Raw genomic sequence first — 14,095 nt, 5'->3', positions numbered from 1 at the left:
TAAGTTATCTTTCATATAAAAGGGTTTAATCTTCATGACATGCAGTGCTTTTTTTAAAACACAAAATGGAATTGACCTAGCACAAATAATAAAGCAGTAAGTATAGAAAAATAAACTCAAAGTACATATTTATATCTGAGAGGTTTGTGTAAGGATGAATTCCTCCTGGGACCTTCTGTTTGGCAAAGTAAACAATTCTGTAAAATCTTTAGCACTAGAGCATTGAGAAGACCCACAAATCATTTGTTACCTTCCAACATTTCATGGGTACTCCCATCGTACCACTTGTTTGGTGGAAGCCGAGACTTTTATAAAAGGATTTGTGGGCTACCTAGCCACAACATAACGAATGGCTTGCTGTCACACACAAATCATCAACTACCACATTTGTAACAACTGCTATGTAAATCAACTGATACAGTTGACTATAGACTAGATTATTTTTTTCTTGCTTGTCGGTGCCATCTCTGTCTGCAGCTTCTCTGTGTCATCTTTACCTCCAAACAGCTTTTCAGTACCCCCAAACATCCTGCCTATACTACCCCCAAAACCCCCAAACAGCCTGCCTGTGCCTCTGCTTACACCTCTTACCTGCAGGAATGGCATATCTGTTTTCTTCCATGGTGTGTGCGCAGACTGATCGGAATGTAGCAGGTGGATGTGATGTCACTTCCTGCCATCTGGATCAGTGAGACACAGCATGCAGGGATAGATCATCCAATTGGATGATCTCTACATTATACGTGCCACTAGATGTGGGGATTACCGGCACTCACCAGCTTTAAAGGGGGGGGGTGATTGGCCGCAGGCAACCTCTGGGGTCCCCTAGAACGGTACGCTTGAAATTATATATGCGCACAGACTTTTTGGAGCTGGCGTGAAGAACATACAATTTGCTTGTCTTTGGTTCTTTTATATCCCTATTTACTTGTTTTCTTTCTCATCTATCTTACCCTGTCCTGTGTCTTACCTGCTTTGTCTCATCAGTGTCTCCTCTACTCTACTATGATCTTCAAATAAACGGAGAACTCGTGTGTGCCCCGTGTTATTCATGCAAACATTTTTGATTGGAGATAGTTTCACTTCCCGCACTTTTTTTGTGTATGAACAATACACTGTACATCAGATGCTAGAATACCAGTACCTAGCCACTTAAGTTCTGTTGGGATGTTCCAACACAATATTTGCCATTTCATCTATGTTTACTTATTTCATACATATTTCACCAGAATTGGCTTTCCTTATGTTAACACGATCCGTCTAATGTGTAGTAAAGTGTCTACATCTTTAAATGACTTATTGCCGGTGATAAAATGTTGGCTTTTAGGTTTTAAAATGTGTCTCACATTAAACAAATGAATGAAAGTATAAGGAACAAATGCAAAAGTAAACTGCAATTTTCTGTGGCATTTTATGAAATGTCTTAAAGGGAAGTTGAGTAGCTTTGTATCTTAAATGATTTTCTGTTCCTTTCCCTCACAATTTCTTTTTTTATTTTTTTAAATTTTTTATTTTGATACAAACAAAGAAATACAAAACATAAATAATAAACGGCAAAGATACACAATGACCCAAATTACAACAAATGATGCATAAATACATAATACTGATATATATGTTGACGTATCAACATTGAGCCATAATCATAATCATAACATCAGATACAGACTTAAAAGTGGGCCAGGATATTCAATAATAATCTTCAAACTTTCCCTCGCAAATTCTAATTGTAACGTTTTTAGCAGATATAGTAACCGAGAACACACTGTGGAGTATGTTTGTACGAATGTGTTAAATGCTTTTCTTCTTGCATGTGATGTGTTGATTTACAACATGCATCGTGTAACTCTTATAATCCCTTGCTATAAAGGTTCTGTCAGTCTGTGTGGAAGAAGACAACATTGTGAATTACGCCACCAATGTGCTGCAGAATCCAGACCTGGGCCTTCGTATGGCTATCCGTAGCAATCTGGCAGGAGCCGAAGAACTCTTTGCAAGGAAGTTTAACACTTTATTTGCCCAAGGAAATTACTCAGAGGCTGCGAAGGTGGCAGCATCTGCTCCAAAGGTATCCTTTCCTGCATTGACATGTGTGTAATGTATCTCATTAAATGCTCCTCTCCCTTTCTGTATCACATTTTGATCTATCTGTCCAGGGCATCCTTCGCACGGCAGACACGATCAGAAAGTTCCAGACCGTACCAGCACAGCCTGGGCAGGCATCCCCTCTGCTTCAGTATTTTGGGATTCTGCTGGATCAAGGGCAACTGAACAAGCTGGAGTCGCTGGAGCTCTGCCGACCTGTTCTGCAGCAGGGACGCAAGCAACTCTTGGAGAAATGGCTTAAGGAAGATAAGGTAACCAGCACGTTATAAGTCTTAATGGACTTCTACCTATACTCCAGTGCAAAACGATGTGGAATATTTCAGTAAACAGTGAGATTAGAGAAATCCCTGCCATTCTACTAAATATTGGCTGACTTTGCCCTTGTTGCAGGGGAACTTACTAGAGTTGTCTCTGGAAAAGTGATATTTTTAATTTTTTTGCTAAGCCCCGGTGTCTCAACAGACAGGTTCTAGAGATTTAGCTAGAGTTATTCTAGTTTCTGCATTGAATGTTCATTTGCAAAGAGGTGAAACAAGTCTTCTAGTGTTTAAGAACCATAACTGTCATTGCATCAGTGGCCAGCAAGATGCACTTAACTTTTGTCTGTGAATAATGGAAGGGGAAAAAAGATATTTAGTCAATAAACACCCCAAAATAAAAACAGAAAGCGACGTGCAAACATAGATCAAAAGCAAAAATTAGAATGTGAAATAACTTATACACCATTTGATTTATATATACTTATTGTTTAGCTTGAGTGTTCTGAGGAACTTGGAGACCTGGTGAAGGCTGTTGATCCAACCCTTGCTCTGAGTGTTTACCTGCGTGCTAGCGTGCCAAACAAAGTGATCCAGTGCTTTGCAGAGACGGGCCAGTTCCAGAAGATTGTGTTGTATGCCAAAAAGGTGAGAGCCATTCCTAGCTAGTCGCACAACTACAGAGTGGCAGAGAATCGGCCAGAACGAGGCAGGTGAAAACATTAAGATGTGTTCTATATTTTGATTTTTGTCCTGTTAATTTCTTTTATTGAGCTTTTACCTTTTATAACACTCTTCCTTCTGGACACTTGATGATAATTGTGTTGGAGCTGCCATATTTACCCTACCATTGTTTGAACAATCCTATCTCTGTCAGGGAAACAATACAATATTTTGTGTCCCTTTTTAGGTGGCGTACACACCAGACTGGATCTTCCTTCTTCGTAGCGTTATGCGGATAAGCCCGGATCAGGGTCTTCAGTTCTCTCAGATGCTAGTCCAAGATGATGAACCTTTAGCTAATATTAATCAGGTAATGATTGAGCTTGGCTTCTGGCACGGAGTTAACTAAATTATTAGTTAAACTGTACCAGTTATGCTATTTTCAGCCCACTACTTGACTGAATTAGCATCCTTTTAGACTTGAGTGATAATACAGGGATGATATTTTCCAGCTTCTTTTTGTATATTAAATTGACCAATTATACTGTAACATAATAATTAAGATTTAATTAAATATCTTTGTTGCAGAATACCATATAAGCCAATTACAAGTCACTATAGCTACACAACGTAATTGAGTCAGCATAGTAAATTTCATCTGATTAGATGTTTAAATCCGTGTTTTATAAAATATATTATGTACTACTGAGTATGTCTATTGTACAAATGCTATAGGAAGTTTTAATAGCCAATATTCAGATGTTCTGGTTTTCTAATGGATGAGATTCCAGAAGTAGGGATCCTTGAACTTTGGATTCATACTAAGTAGTTATAGCGCAACATTCCTATTCAGACAGCTTCATGTAGCTGCCCTATAAATTACTTTTGTGTTTAAAAAGTTACTCTAACACTGTAACTTGAATTATTTCTCAGCCATGAAACATTCAATTTTCTTTGTGTTTTCCTGTAATACTTTATTTAGGTTTGTTTTAAAAATATAAAATCACTTAGACGTTGACGTCACAGAAATTCTTGCTTTCTCTCCCTAGATTGTGGATGTCTTTATGGAAAACAGTTTGATCCAGCAGTGCACATCCTTCCTGCTTGATGCATTAAAGAACAATAGGCCAGCTGAGGGCCATCTTCAGACTCGGCTTCTTGAGATGAACTTGATCCATGCTCCGCAGGTATTGCTGCTCAGGGATTTACTTTTATTTTTGCATGGTGCATTCTTTAAAAACTAACAATTACAAACGTAATTGCGACACGCGATCTTCTGCAGACTATTCTTGCATAGCATTTGTCATTGCGTAATGCTGAATACTGCCAAAATGCAGTGTTTAGAGTGCTGTATAACACTAGTAAAAGCTAATATCGAGCTTTGTCTGTGTCAGGTATTTGGAAGAAGTCCCCAAGCAATTCATTTGAACGCATCAGATCTGACTACCTTTTTTGAACCTGTCTTTGTGTCTCGATTAGGTTGCTGATGCTATTCTTGGAAATCAGATGTTCACTCACTATGACCGGGCTCACATTGCCCAGCTGTGTGAAAAGGCTGGTCTTCTACAGAGGGCGTTGGAGCACTACACTGATCCGTATGATATCAAGCGAGCTGTTGTACACACTCACCTTCTAAATCCGGAGGTGAGAATCACAGAAAACCTTTGTTTTATAAGATTACCTTTATTTCCCTATTATACAATGGCTTTAGTTTTATTTTTCCAACGTTTGCCAGGTAACTGTTAGAACGGAAGTGTCTTATGATCTGTAACAAGTCATTTGCTCGTGTTGCGCTCATAATTTATTTTTTTTGCTCGGTTGATGACAGTGGCTGGTGAATTTCTTTGGCTCCCTTTCTGTGGAGGATTCTGTGGAATGCTTACGTGCCATGCTGTCTGCAAACATCCGGCAGAATCTGCAGCTCTGTGTTCAGGTGGCATCCAAATACCACGAACAGCTGGGTACCCAGTCCTTGGTGGAACTCTTTGAGTCTTTCAAGAGTTATGAAGGTACCAGTCATTTGTCTGGCATTATTAGTAAAACATGTTATTTGTGTTCATGTAAATACTTTAACATCAGACCTTCTAAAGAGATTGGCTAAGATATGTTCCTGAGGTTTACATTTGTACAATCTCTCATACGTTGCAGGACTCTTTTACTTTTTGGGATCCATTGTGAATTTCAGTCAAGACCCTGATGTGCATTTCAAATATATCCAGGCTGCCTGTAAAACAGGCCAGATAAAAGAAGTGGAACGGATCTGTCGGGAAAGCAATTGTTACAACCCAGAGCGTGTCAAGAATTTTCTCAAGGCAGGTTTCTGTTCTGATTTCTAGTATCCAGCAATCTCTTACACGTTCCTGGCAAAGACAAGCAACTAGGGACAGACCAGCAACATCTTGTAAACTAACATTTTATAGATTTTCGACCACCTGAGTTCAGGAAGAGCCACTTAGTTTCTTGGAGGCAGAATAAGTGCATTCATTTTGTATGTATTTGGAACAAGATGATTTTTGTACATTTCTGCGCCGTAGTACACTTTATTATAGTTCCCGAATATTTGAATCCAAATAAGAATTGATGCAGATATTGTAACATAATATATTTGTTTAATGGAACATCTATTTAATAGTTACATGCAAGCATGCAACAGTTTGTCTGCAGTTTTGTTCCTAAGCTCACTTTCTCATTTTCAAAAACTAGGAGGCCAAGCTCACAGACCAGCTCCCACTGATTATTGTCTGCGATCGGTTTGACTTTGTACATGACCTTGTTCTGTACTTGTACCGTAACAGTCTACAGAAGTACATCGAAATCTATGTGCAAAAGGTGAGTGAGCATCTGTGTGTTGATTCACACCACATGGCTGGTTGACAAGAGATGAATCTTTGTGTAGCCATGAAGATGTACGTTTTTCTGATTAATAATTTTGCCTTTTTTGCATTGGTTGTTACTTTTTTGCAATATTGTATAAAATTATCATCCATCCGTGTGTTTGCAGAGCTATAGAAATAAGCCATAACTTTTTTTCTGCCTTACCATGGATAACAGTAAACATTACTAATGCCTTAGGTGAACCCCAGTCGTATACCAGCGGTAGTGGGTGGACTCTTGGATGTTGACTGCTCTGAGGATGTCATTAAGAACCTGATTATGGTTGTTCATGGTCAGTTCTCCACTGATGAGCTGGTGGCTGAAGTAGAGAAAAGAAACCGGTGAGAACTTTGAGTGTTCCCAATGCATGCGCAAGAAACATTTGGCTTAAACTTGTTGCGAGACCCATATAAGTTCTGATTTCTCTCTGTCAGAATGCATAATCATTTTAATTTGACAGAGAATGGAATTTATTTTAACCTTTTGATGAAAGGAAAAGATTATTAGGGGAATATTGATAAACCTACAGACCAAAAAAAACCTGAACAATTTTCTGGTTCAGTAGATAACTGGTTTTAATGCATGCCATGTTATACAATACAGGCAAATGTACTCACTTAAGGAATTGTGGATTTTGATCTCACTAATAACCTAATAATTACATTGTTCTGCCGTATAAAGCTGCTTAACGCTCTTCCCATTGTCCTTCATATGTTCAGGCTGAAGTTGCTCTTACCTTGGCTGGAAACCAGAATCCACGAGGGCTGCGAGGAGCCGGCTACACACAATGCCTTAGCAAAGATTTACATTGACAGCAACAATAACCCTGAACGATTCTTGCGGGAGAACCCTTTCTATGATAGTTGTGTGGTGGGCAAGTACTGTGAGAAAAGAGATCCTCACTTGGCATGTGTGGCCTATGAACGAGGCCAGTGTGACCTGGAACTTATTAAGGTGGGTGGGATAAACCTCTGATTTGCAAACGTTCTTATATTATTTAGAGGTTTGACCAGAGTGGTTTTAATTTCAAATTGATGATTCTTCCTAGGTGTGCAATGAGAACTCCTTGTTTAAAAGTGAAGCCCGTTACCTGGTGAGAAGGAAGGATCCTGATTTGTGGGCAAATGTCCTTGAGGAAAACAATCCCTTTAGACGACAGCTAATTGACCAGGTCAGGGGAAATTATATTTGTCAAACTTTTGAAGCATAAAGTAGTTTTATAGCATTGAGGTTGATTAACTCCTATATGCATCATCCTATTCTCTATTACTCAAAGGTGGTACAGACAGCCCTTTCAGAGACCCAGGATCCAGAAGAAGTATCTGTAACTGTGAAAGCCTTCATGACTGCCGATCTCCCTAATGAGCTTATAGAGCTTCTGGAGAAGATAGTGCTGGACAACTCTGTCTTCAGCGAACACAGGTTAGACAAGGGCATAGAAGGAATGAAGACTTCGTAAGTGGGTTATAGAACGTTTTGTAACGTAGACTTTTTTTTGGAATGATTACAGAAACTTGCAGAATTTGCTGATCCTGACAGCCATTAAAGCTGACCGCACAAGGGTTATGGAGTATATCAACCGCTTGGATAACTATGATGCTCCTGACATTGCTAACATAGCAATTAGCAACCAACTGTTTGAGGAAGCCTTTGCCATATTTAGGAAGTTTGATGTCAACACGTCCGCCATCCAGGTATGCAATGCTACATAGAAAAACTGGTATAAGCTATTTTCCAAACTCTGTGGCATGTATGAATAGATCTTCTGCAATACTTCTGCAGGTTTTGATTGAGCACATTGGGAATTTGGATCGTGCCTATGAGTTTGCTGAGAGGTGCAACGAGCCAGCGGTATGGAGCCAGCTGGGTCGAGCTCAGCTACAGAAGGATTTGGTAAAGGAGGCTATTGACTCTTACATCAAAGCTGATGATCCCTCTTCTTACATGGAAGTGGTACAAGCAGCCAGCAAAAATAGTGAGTCTTTTTTTTTTTAGTGTATTTTTTTACTTTTTCCATGCTACTGAGATTCATATTTTTTTCTTTTTTGACTCTGTAATATTTTTGTTTACATTCAATGTATAACCTTTAATTATAGATAACTGGGAAGACCTAGTGAAGTTCTTACAGATGGCACGGAAAAAGGCTAGAGAATCCTATGTAGAAACAGAACTCATCTTTGCATTTGCCAAAACGAACCGCCTGTCTGAGCTGGAAGAGTTTGTCAGCGGGCCCAACAATGCCCACATTCAGCAGGTACTGCAAGTCGCCTTGCTCTTATGATGTGTGTACACAACATTTATAGATGTATATCGATGTAGTGTTCTGTTGTCTCCTTTAAATTTTTTCTTGCACCCACAGGTTGGCGATCGTTGTTATGAAGAGGGCATGTATGAGGCTGCCAAGTTGCTCTACAACAATGTATCTAATTTTGCTCGTTTAGCATCAACGCTAGTACATCTCGGCGAATATCAGGCTGCCGTGGACAGTGCAAGAAAAGCCAACAGTACCCGCACATGGAAGGAGGTAACATATGCTTAAGGGTAGATGTAGCCAATGCATTTCCTTATGTCATTATTGCATAGAGGTATACATCTGACATAGTGTCTGCATGGTATTTCTGTGTTTCTAGACTTCTTTCTTTTCTCTTCTTTCTAGGTATGCTTTGCTTGTGTGGATGGCACAGAATTCCGCCTGGCTCAAATGTGTGGCCTGCACATTGTGATACACGCTGACGAGTTAGAAGAGCTGATCACTTATTACCAGGTGAGTGTGTAGAGCTTAATTTTAAGGTTAAACAGTTCCTGCAGGACCATCATCCACGCCATTGACTCAGTCACCAAAGAATACGGACGCTGTTTTCAGGCACAGACTGACCCATGACAGATTTTGTCTTTTGTATTGTCCACTCAAGCATCTACTTTCTCTCTCCGTAGGACCGTGGTTATTTTGAGGAGCTCATTGCTCTTCTTGAAGCTGCTTTGGGATTAGAACGTGCACACATGGGCATGTTCACCGAACTCGCTATTCTGTACTCCAAGTTTAAACCTCAGAAAATGCGTGAACATCTAGAGCTTTTCTGGTCTCGTGTCAACATCCCCAAGGTAGGCAAAGGCTGCCTGTTTTTCCTCTGGCTTTCGGTGTAGATGGTGTGACTACACCCAACAGATTTACTTGCACCTCAAATCCAGTGTGTTTCTTCTGTGAAGAGCGTTTCCTTAGGTTTAACCCAGTTTCCCCCTCCCTTTCTCCCATCTAGGTGCTGCGTGCAGCAGAGCAGGCCCACCTGTGGGGTGAACTAGTCTTCCTTTATGATAAGTATGAAGAGTATGATAATGCAATTATCACCATGATGAATCATCCCACCAGCGCCTGGAAAGAGGGGCAGTTTAAGGACATTATCACCAAGGTAACATGGCATACTTTGTTTTTATATGAGCTCCTTTTGTCTCGGTTCCTAGTTATTAACTGCCGCTATTTCTTTAGGTGGCCAATGTGGAACTGTATTACAAAGGCTTGCAGTTTTACCTGGAGTACAAACCTCTGCTAATAAATGACCTTCTCCTGGTCTTATCTCCGAGGCTGGACCACACTAGAACAGTTAACTACTTTTCCAAGGTGAGAAGAATGTGCACTGGAATTACTCTGCATATGTATGTGACTTAATACAAGCCATTTATTTTCTTGTTTCATATAAGATCAAACTGCACTTTCAGTGTGTAATAACCCTTAAATTATTAGATAATTAGTCATTCACCATAAAAACAATACTTGTGATGGAGTTACTGGGAAAAATATCTTCTTAAACTTTTTTGGCTTCTAGAGTATATTTTTTGTAGTGAACATTTACATACTAAACTGTAATCCACATCTTTGATTTTTTTTTTTTTTGTTACACAAGAACATCTCCACGTGTGCCCATCACTAAGAGTAGTCAAAAATGATTAGTCCTGAGGTTTAGTTTTTATATTATGCCCACCTATTATTTTCACCTGCTCACATGACTTTAGGTGTTCTTACAAGAAAGGAGTGATTCGAAAGCAGAAGCTTAACTAGTGAACACGGGGTTGTATTATAACTATAGACCCTCGATGTCTGGATATTCATGCCTTTTATCTGCCATAGATACTTAAAAATGCTGTTAAATGTGTAAAGGGAGTTGTTTAGTCTATGGATTTTAACTCCTCTGTATGCAGTGAGTGAATATGGATTAAAATGAATTGGTACCTCTTCCCAGGTGAACCAGCTACCACTGGTAAAGCCGTACCTGCGCTCTGTACAGAACCACAACAACAAGTCTGTGAATGAAGCTCTCAATAACCTGTTAACAGAGGAGGAGGATTACCAGGTAAACAAATAGAAGCATAACACTTCTGTTTCTTGTCAATGCTCATGGTTTTGCAAAGCCTGTATATTGGCAGGAGGGTTGATCGTTCATGAACAGAGCTCTGAATGCTGCAGTATGTGCTGTCGCCAGGGAGGATTTCAGCAGCAACATCCTTTCATTGCCATATTTGAAATGTGACGGCTATCCGATGTTAGCTAGCAGGACCTACCACAGTGCGCACAGCTTCAGTGCTAAGCATCCGTAGCCAGCACGCTTTGAAAGGGAGCAGAGAAACAGAGATCTTATAGGAACAGACACTGCACTCCCTTTACTTTGGGCCAGTTAGAGGGAGATTATTGCTTTATATAGCTGATCAGGTTCCGCAGAGCTGTACAAAGGGTAGACAGGACATAACAATTAGTATAAAACATAACAAGATGACTTACAGAAACAGGTGAAGAGGGCCCTGCTCAGATGGGTTTACAATCTAGAAGGCGTTATGGCTTTAGGGTGTATTATACAAGAGGTAAAAGTGCAGTTTATAGAGATGGACCAGCGATGATCTCCTCTGGTGGTGGGTAATACAGTCCGCCTCTGGAAAGAGTTGGCAGGGTAGTGAACATTGGTCAGTCGGCAACCTGGCCGCGTGCTACAACAGAGGCCTTGCCCTTTGTGGCATGCGTGCTGCTGTGCAGTATTGCTTAAAAGCGAAACCCAGATCTTCAGCAAGTTTCTGAACTTAACTGCACACAACCCAATGGAGAGCGGGCAGAGCTTTGGTTACATAATATCTGATTATTACCACTTTCAGCCCATGTGTTAAATGAGGCAACAATTTGTTGAATATGTGGTTTCTAACTTAATCTCAAGACCATTGGAAGAACTAAAGAGCTCATCTGTCATGTTTCTGAAACTAATCATCCCCCATTTTTTGTCGCTTGCCACTAAAGCTGCTGTTTCATAGGTGATGTATATGGTGTGTCTTTTGTACTTAGGGTTTGAGAGCATCCATTGATGCGTATGATAATTTTGATAACATCACCCTGGCCCAGCGACTGGAGAAACACGAGCTTATTGAATTCCGCAGAATTGCAGCATATCTGTACAAGGGGAACAACCGCTGGAAGCAGAGTGTGGAGCTGTGTAAAAAGGACAAGTTGTATAAGGTAATGCAGTCAACACCAGATTTTCCTTGATTAATAATGGCGAAAGAAAATGGAAATAGTCACTTTGTACCTGGGTCCCTTTGGGAATATGTAGTGCCCCAGGTGTGTTGGTCTTCTCTGGATGAGCCCTAATGCAAATGACTTTGCATTAAGCCGAGCCATGCTTGGGTTTTTGGCACACAGGGTTGGTGCACCAAGGCTGCGCATTGGGAAAAACACTGCTTGTTGTTTGGCTACATCGTTAACAGGACTTGACAAACGTCTACTAGGTGGGATGTGTGTGCTCTCTATAAGGTTGTTTAATTCCTACTACAATCCTGTACCTTCGCAGGATGCCATGCTGTACGCTGCAGAGTCAAAAGACATGGAGTTGGCAGAGAAGCTGCTGCAATGGTTCCTGGAGGAGGGGAAGCACGAGTGCTTTGCTGCCACTCTCTTCACCTGCTATGACTTGCTACATCCAGACACTGTGCTAGAGCTGGCCTGGAGACACAACATCATGGACTTTGCAATGCCTTACTTTATCCAAGTTATGAGGGAGTACCTAACTAAGGTAAAGTAGGGATGCACAGGTAGCAGCCTTCTCGCTTTTTACCTATGTTGCTCTTTGCTCATCTAGTACATCTGCTTGGTGTGCAGTTTCTGTCTTTCATGCATTGAACAAACTTACACGGGTTTCCCTTCGGAAATGTTAGTAAACATCCTATCCTTTTTGTTATAGGTGGACAAACTGCATGCTGCAGAGAGCCTGAGGAAGGAAGAGGAACAGGTTACAGAACCAACTCCTATAGTATTTGGTGGGTATAAATTGAGCTGAAAATCATTTACATGTCTCGTTTTAAGTTCAGATAATCCCTTTGTTTCTGGATCAGTGAACTAACCGGCTTGCTGTACTGAAAGAGTCTTGATAGTTAGCCACACAGCCTTTCCATAAGAAAGGCAGAGTCATACCTTGATCCGGGCGCATGTATGAATTCCCTGTATCTGACATTAGGGGAGGGAATGTAGTGGGAATGGGCGCTGCCGAAGCTTGTGCCTTACTTCTCTAATCTTTGTTAAGAAAAAACCAAAGAACAATTCATGCCCTTTAATGAAGTACGGCTCAGGTTGAAAATATCATCTTTCCATTCTTCACACACAACAATTGCCAGCTTTAGTGATTAGTGATCATACATTAGTAATGTAGAATGCGTGCCCTTGCGTTAAATGTAATGGTTCCTGTCAGACCTGTTGGTTAAATTCCTTCTTCTCTCCCCACAGGCCAGCAGCTGATGCTCACAGCAGGTCCTAGTGGTGTAGTACCGCCTCAGCCCAGCTTTCCCTATGGATATGCAGCTCCTCCAACCTTTACCCAGCCTCCCCCTCCTTCTGTCTCTCCTGGCTATGGCTTCAACATGTAACCTCCTGCCACTCAGATTAAACCTGCAATGGCACATTGAGCGCCCTCTACTGGGAGCTGACTGCAGTTCATCTTGGACACATTTATTTATTACATTTGCTTCGACAGACTTTTATCTGGGAAAGGCAGCTTTTCAGCCACTCATTACCATTAAATGTTAAACATGTTTTTATTTTTTGTTGTTGTTTTATGGATGGGAATGGCAGAGAGCTGTCAGCACTGATTTCATGACTATTACATATGTTAATGGAGCAAATGTTCTGTACTGTAAACTGCCGGATATATATAAAACACAGCAGCTTCATATCCATGCACAAGCCCGTATGAAGCGCTGCCAAGGAGGACTGTCATACTAGGTTTCATCTCTGCTCCCAGTTGCTGTCACCTGTCACTGCTCCACCAATGCCTGATTTAGAAGTCTTGCATTGTTGTGCCTGTTATCTCTGTTATTGGGGGAGTTTATGTGTGGAAACAGATACAGGAAGCCTTGTAGCCTAAAACTCCATATTAATCAGAAACCGATGTTTGACAAAAGTGATACTATTTACATGTTGAATAATATAAATTTGAAATGCCAATCGCAGTAAATGTGTTCTGTCCTCTAATCCTACAATTTACAAACATTTCCATCTACAGTGGACCTGTCAACAGTCCATGGTTATGGTGGTTTGGGGTGAGGTTGGTTTGGCTCAGTGGAGAAAAAAAATTGCATTTGAGGACTTGTTGGAAGCTCTCTTATCATTCACTACCATATAGATGCAGAATTACCGATTACCTGGCAGTCCCAGGTTAATGTTTATACAATGCACATGACTTTTAATCAGGCTAAACCGTTACCATTGGCTACCCGGTGCAGAGATTGAATAATCCCCATGACCCACCTGTAGAGCGCTAGTTATGACCAGTATCCTGGGAAGAAAAATATTACATGCTTATCAGTCCATGCTGCTGTTTGTATTTGGGAGCAAGGTGACTTAATTCTTTTTAAACTTGTGAGCTATTGAGACAGTAAAATAAACTAGTTATCGATTTCACTGAATGAACCATGTCCTCCACCTATAACTAAAACCAACTTAAATTATTTAGATTATATCATTAGTTTTAATGGTTCCAGTTAAGCTACAGGTGTAATGTGTCGCATAAAAAATGGTCATTCCATTATTGTTTTGTTTCAAACCCTGGCCAGAGCAACACACGTCAAGGCTTGTTAATCATTGCTTTTAGTGATTGCTTAGAATGTGACTTGAACCTGTCAATTGTCATACAAGTTCTGGGATTCTAGTTTATCACAGATACAAGATGTGC

The 14,095-nt window shown here is 40.5% G+C and overlaps 1 protein-coding gene across 1 annotated transcript in view; it reads left to right on the top strand.

The window, feature by feature from the left end:
- The window catches only part of CLTCL1 (clathrin heavy chain like 1), a 29,060-nt gene extending 15,682 nt beyond the window's left edge, over nucleotides 1-13,378 (top strand). Inside the window, exons 7-32 of the mRNA XM_053470801.1 lie at nucleotides 1,871-2,068; nucleotides 2,157-2,357; nucleotides 2,859-3,011; nucleotides 3,274-3,396; nucleotides 4,076-4,213; nucleotides 4,506-4,670; nucleotides 4,855-5,035; nucleotides 5,175-5,338; nucleotides 5,730-5,855; nucleotides 6,099-6,241; nucleotides 6,620-6,854; nucleotides 6,949-7,071; nucleotides 7,177-7,322; nucleotides 7,411-7,594; nucleotides 7,683-7,875; nucleotides 7,997-8,154; nucleotides 8,260-8,424; nucleotides 8,557-8,664; nucleotides 8,835-9,002; nucleotides 9,158-9,307; nucleotides 9,385-9,516; nucleotides 10,136-10,246; nucleotides 11,221-11,391; nucleotides 11,723-11,944; nucleotides 12,113-12,188; nucleotides 12,652-13,378. Of these exons, the coding sequence (XP_053326776.1) occupies nucleotides 1,871-2,068; nucleotides 2,157-2,357; nucleotides 2,859-3,011; nucleotides 3,274-3,396; nucleotides 4,076-4,213; nucleotides 4,506-4,670; nucleotides 4,855-5,035; nucleotides 5,175-5,338; nucleotides 5,730-5,855; nucleotides 6,099-6,241; nucleotides 6,620-6,854; nucleotides 6,949-7,071; nucleotides 7,177-7,322; nucleotides 7,411-7,594; nucleotides 7,683-7,875; nucleotides 7,997-8,154; nucleotides 8,260-8,424; nucleotides 8,557-8,664; nucleotides 8,835-9,002; nucleotides 9,158-9,307; nucleotides 9,385-9,516; nucleotides 10,136-10,246; nucleotides 11,221-11,391; nucleotides 11,723-11,944; nucleotides 12,113-12,188; nucleotides 12,652-12,791 (4,074 nt within the window). The 3' untranslated portion in view covers nucleotides 12,792-13,378. The remainder of the gene's footprint in view (nucleotides 1-1,870; nucleotides 2,069-2,156; nucleotides 2,358-2,858; nucleotides 3,012-3,273; nucleotides 3,397-4,075; nucleotides 4,214-4,505; nucleotides 4,671-4,854; nucleotides 5,036-5,174; nucleotides 5,339-5,729; nucleotides 5,856-6,098; nucleotides 6,242-6,619; nucleotides 6,855-6,948; nucleotides 7,072-7,176; nucleotides 7,323-7,410; nucleotides 7,595-7,682; nucleotides 7,876-7,996; nucleotides 8,155-8,259; nucleotides 8,425-8,556; nucleotides 8,665-8,834; nucleotides 9,003-9,157; nucleotides 9,308-9,384; nucleotides 9,517-10,135; nucleotides 10,247-11,220; nucleotides 11,392-11,722; nucleotides 11,945-12,112; nucleotides 12,189-12,651) is intronic.
- Nucleotides 13,379-14,095: the final 717 nt, after the last annotated feature.

This window comes from Spea bombifrons, chromosome 1 (genome assembly GCF_027358695.1).
Source record: "Spea bombifrons isolate aSpeBom1 chromosome 1, aSpeBom1.2.pri, whole genome shotgun sequence".
NCBI lineage: Eukaryota > Metazoa > Chordata > Amphibia > Anura > Pelobatidae > Spea > Spea bombifrons.
Note: the sequence above shows the minus strand (reverse complement) of the source record. Positions and strands in the feature narration are given on the sequence as shown.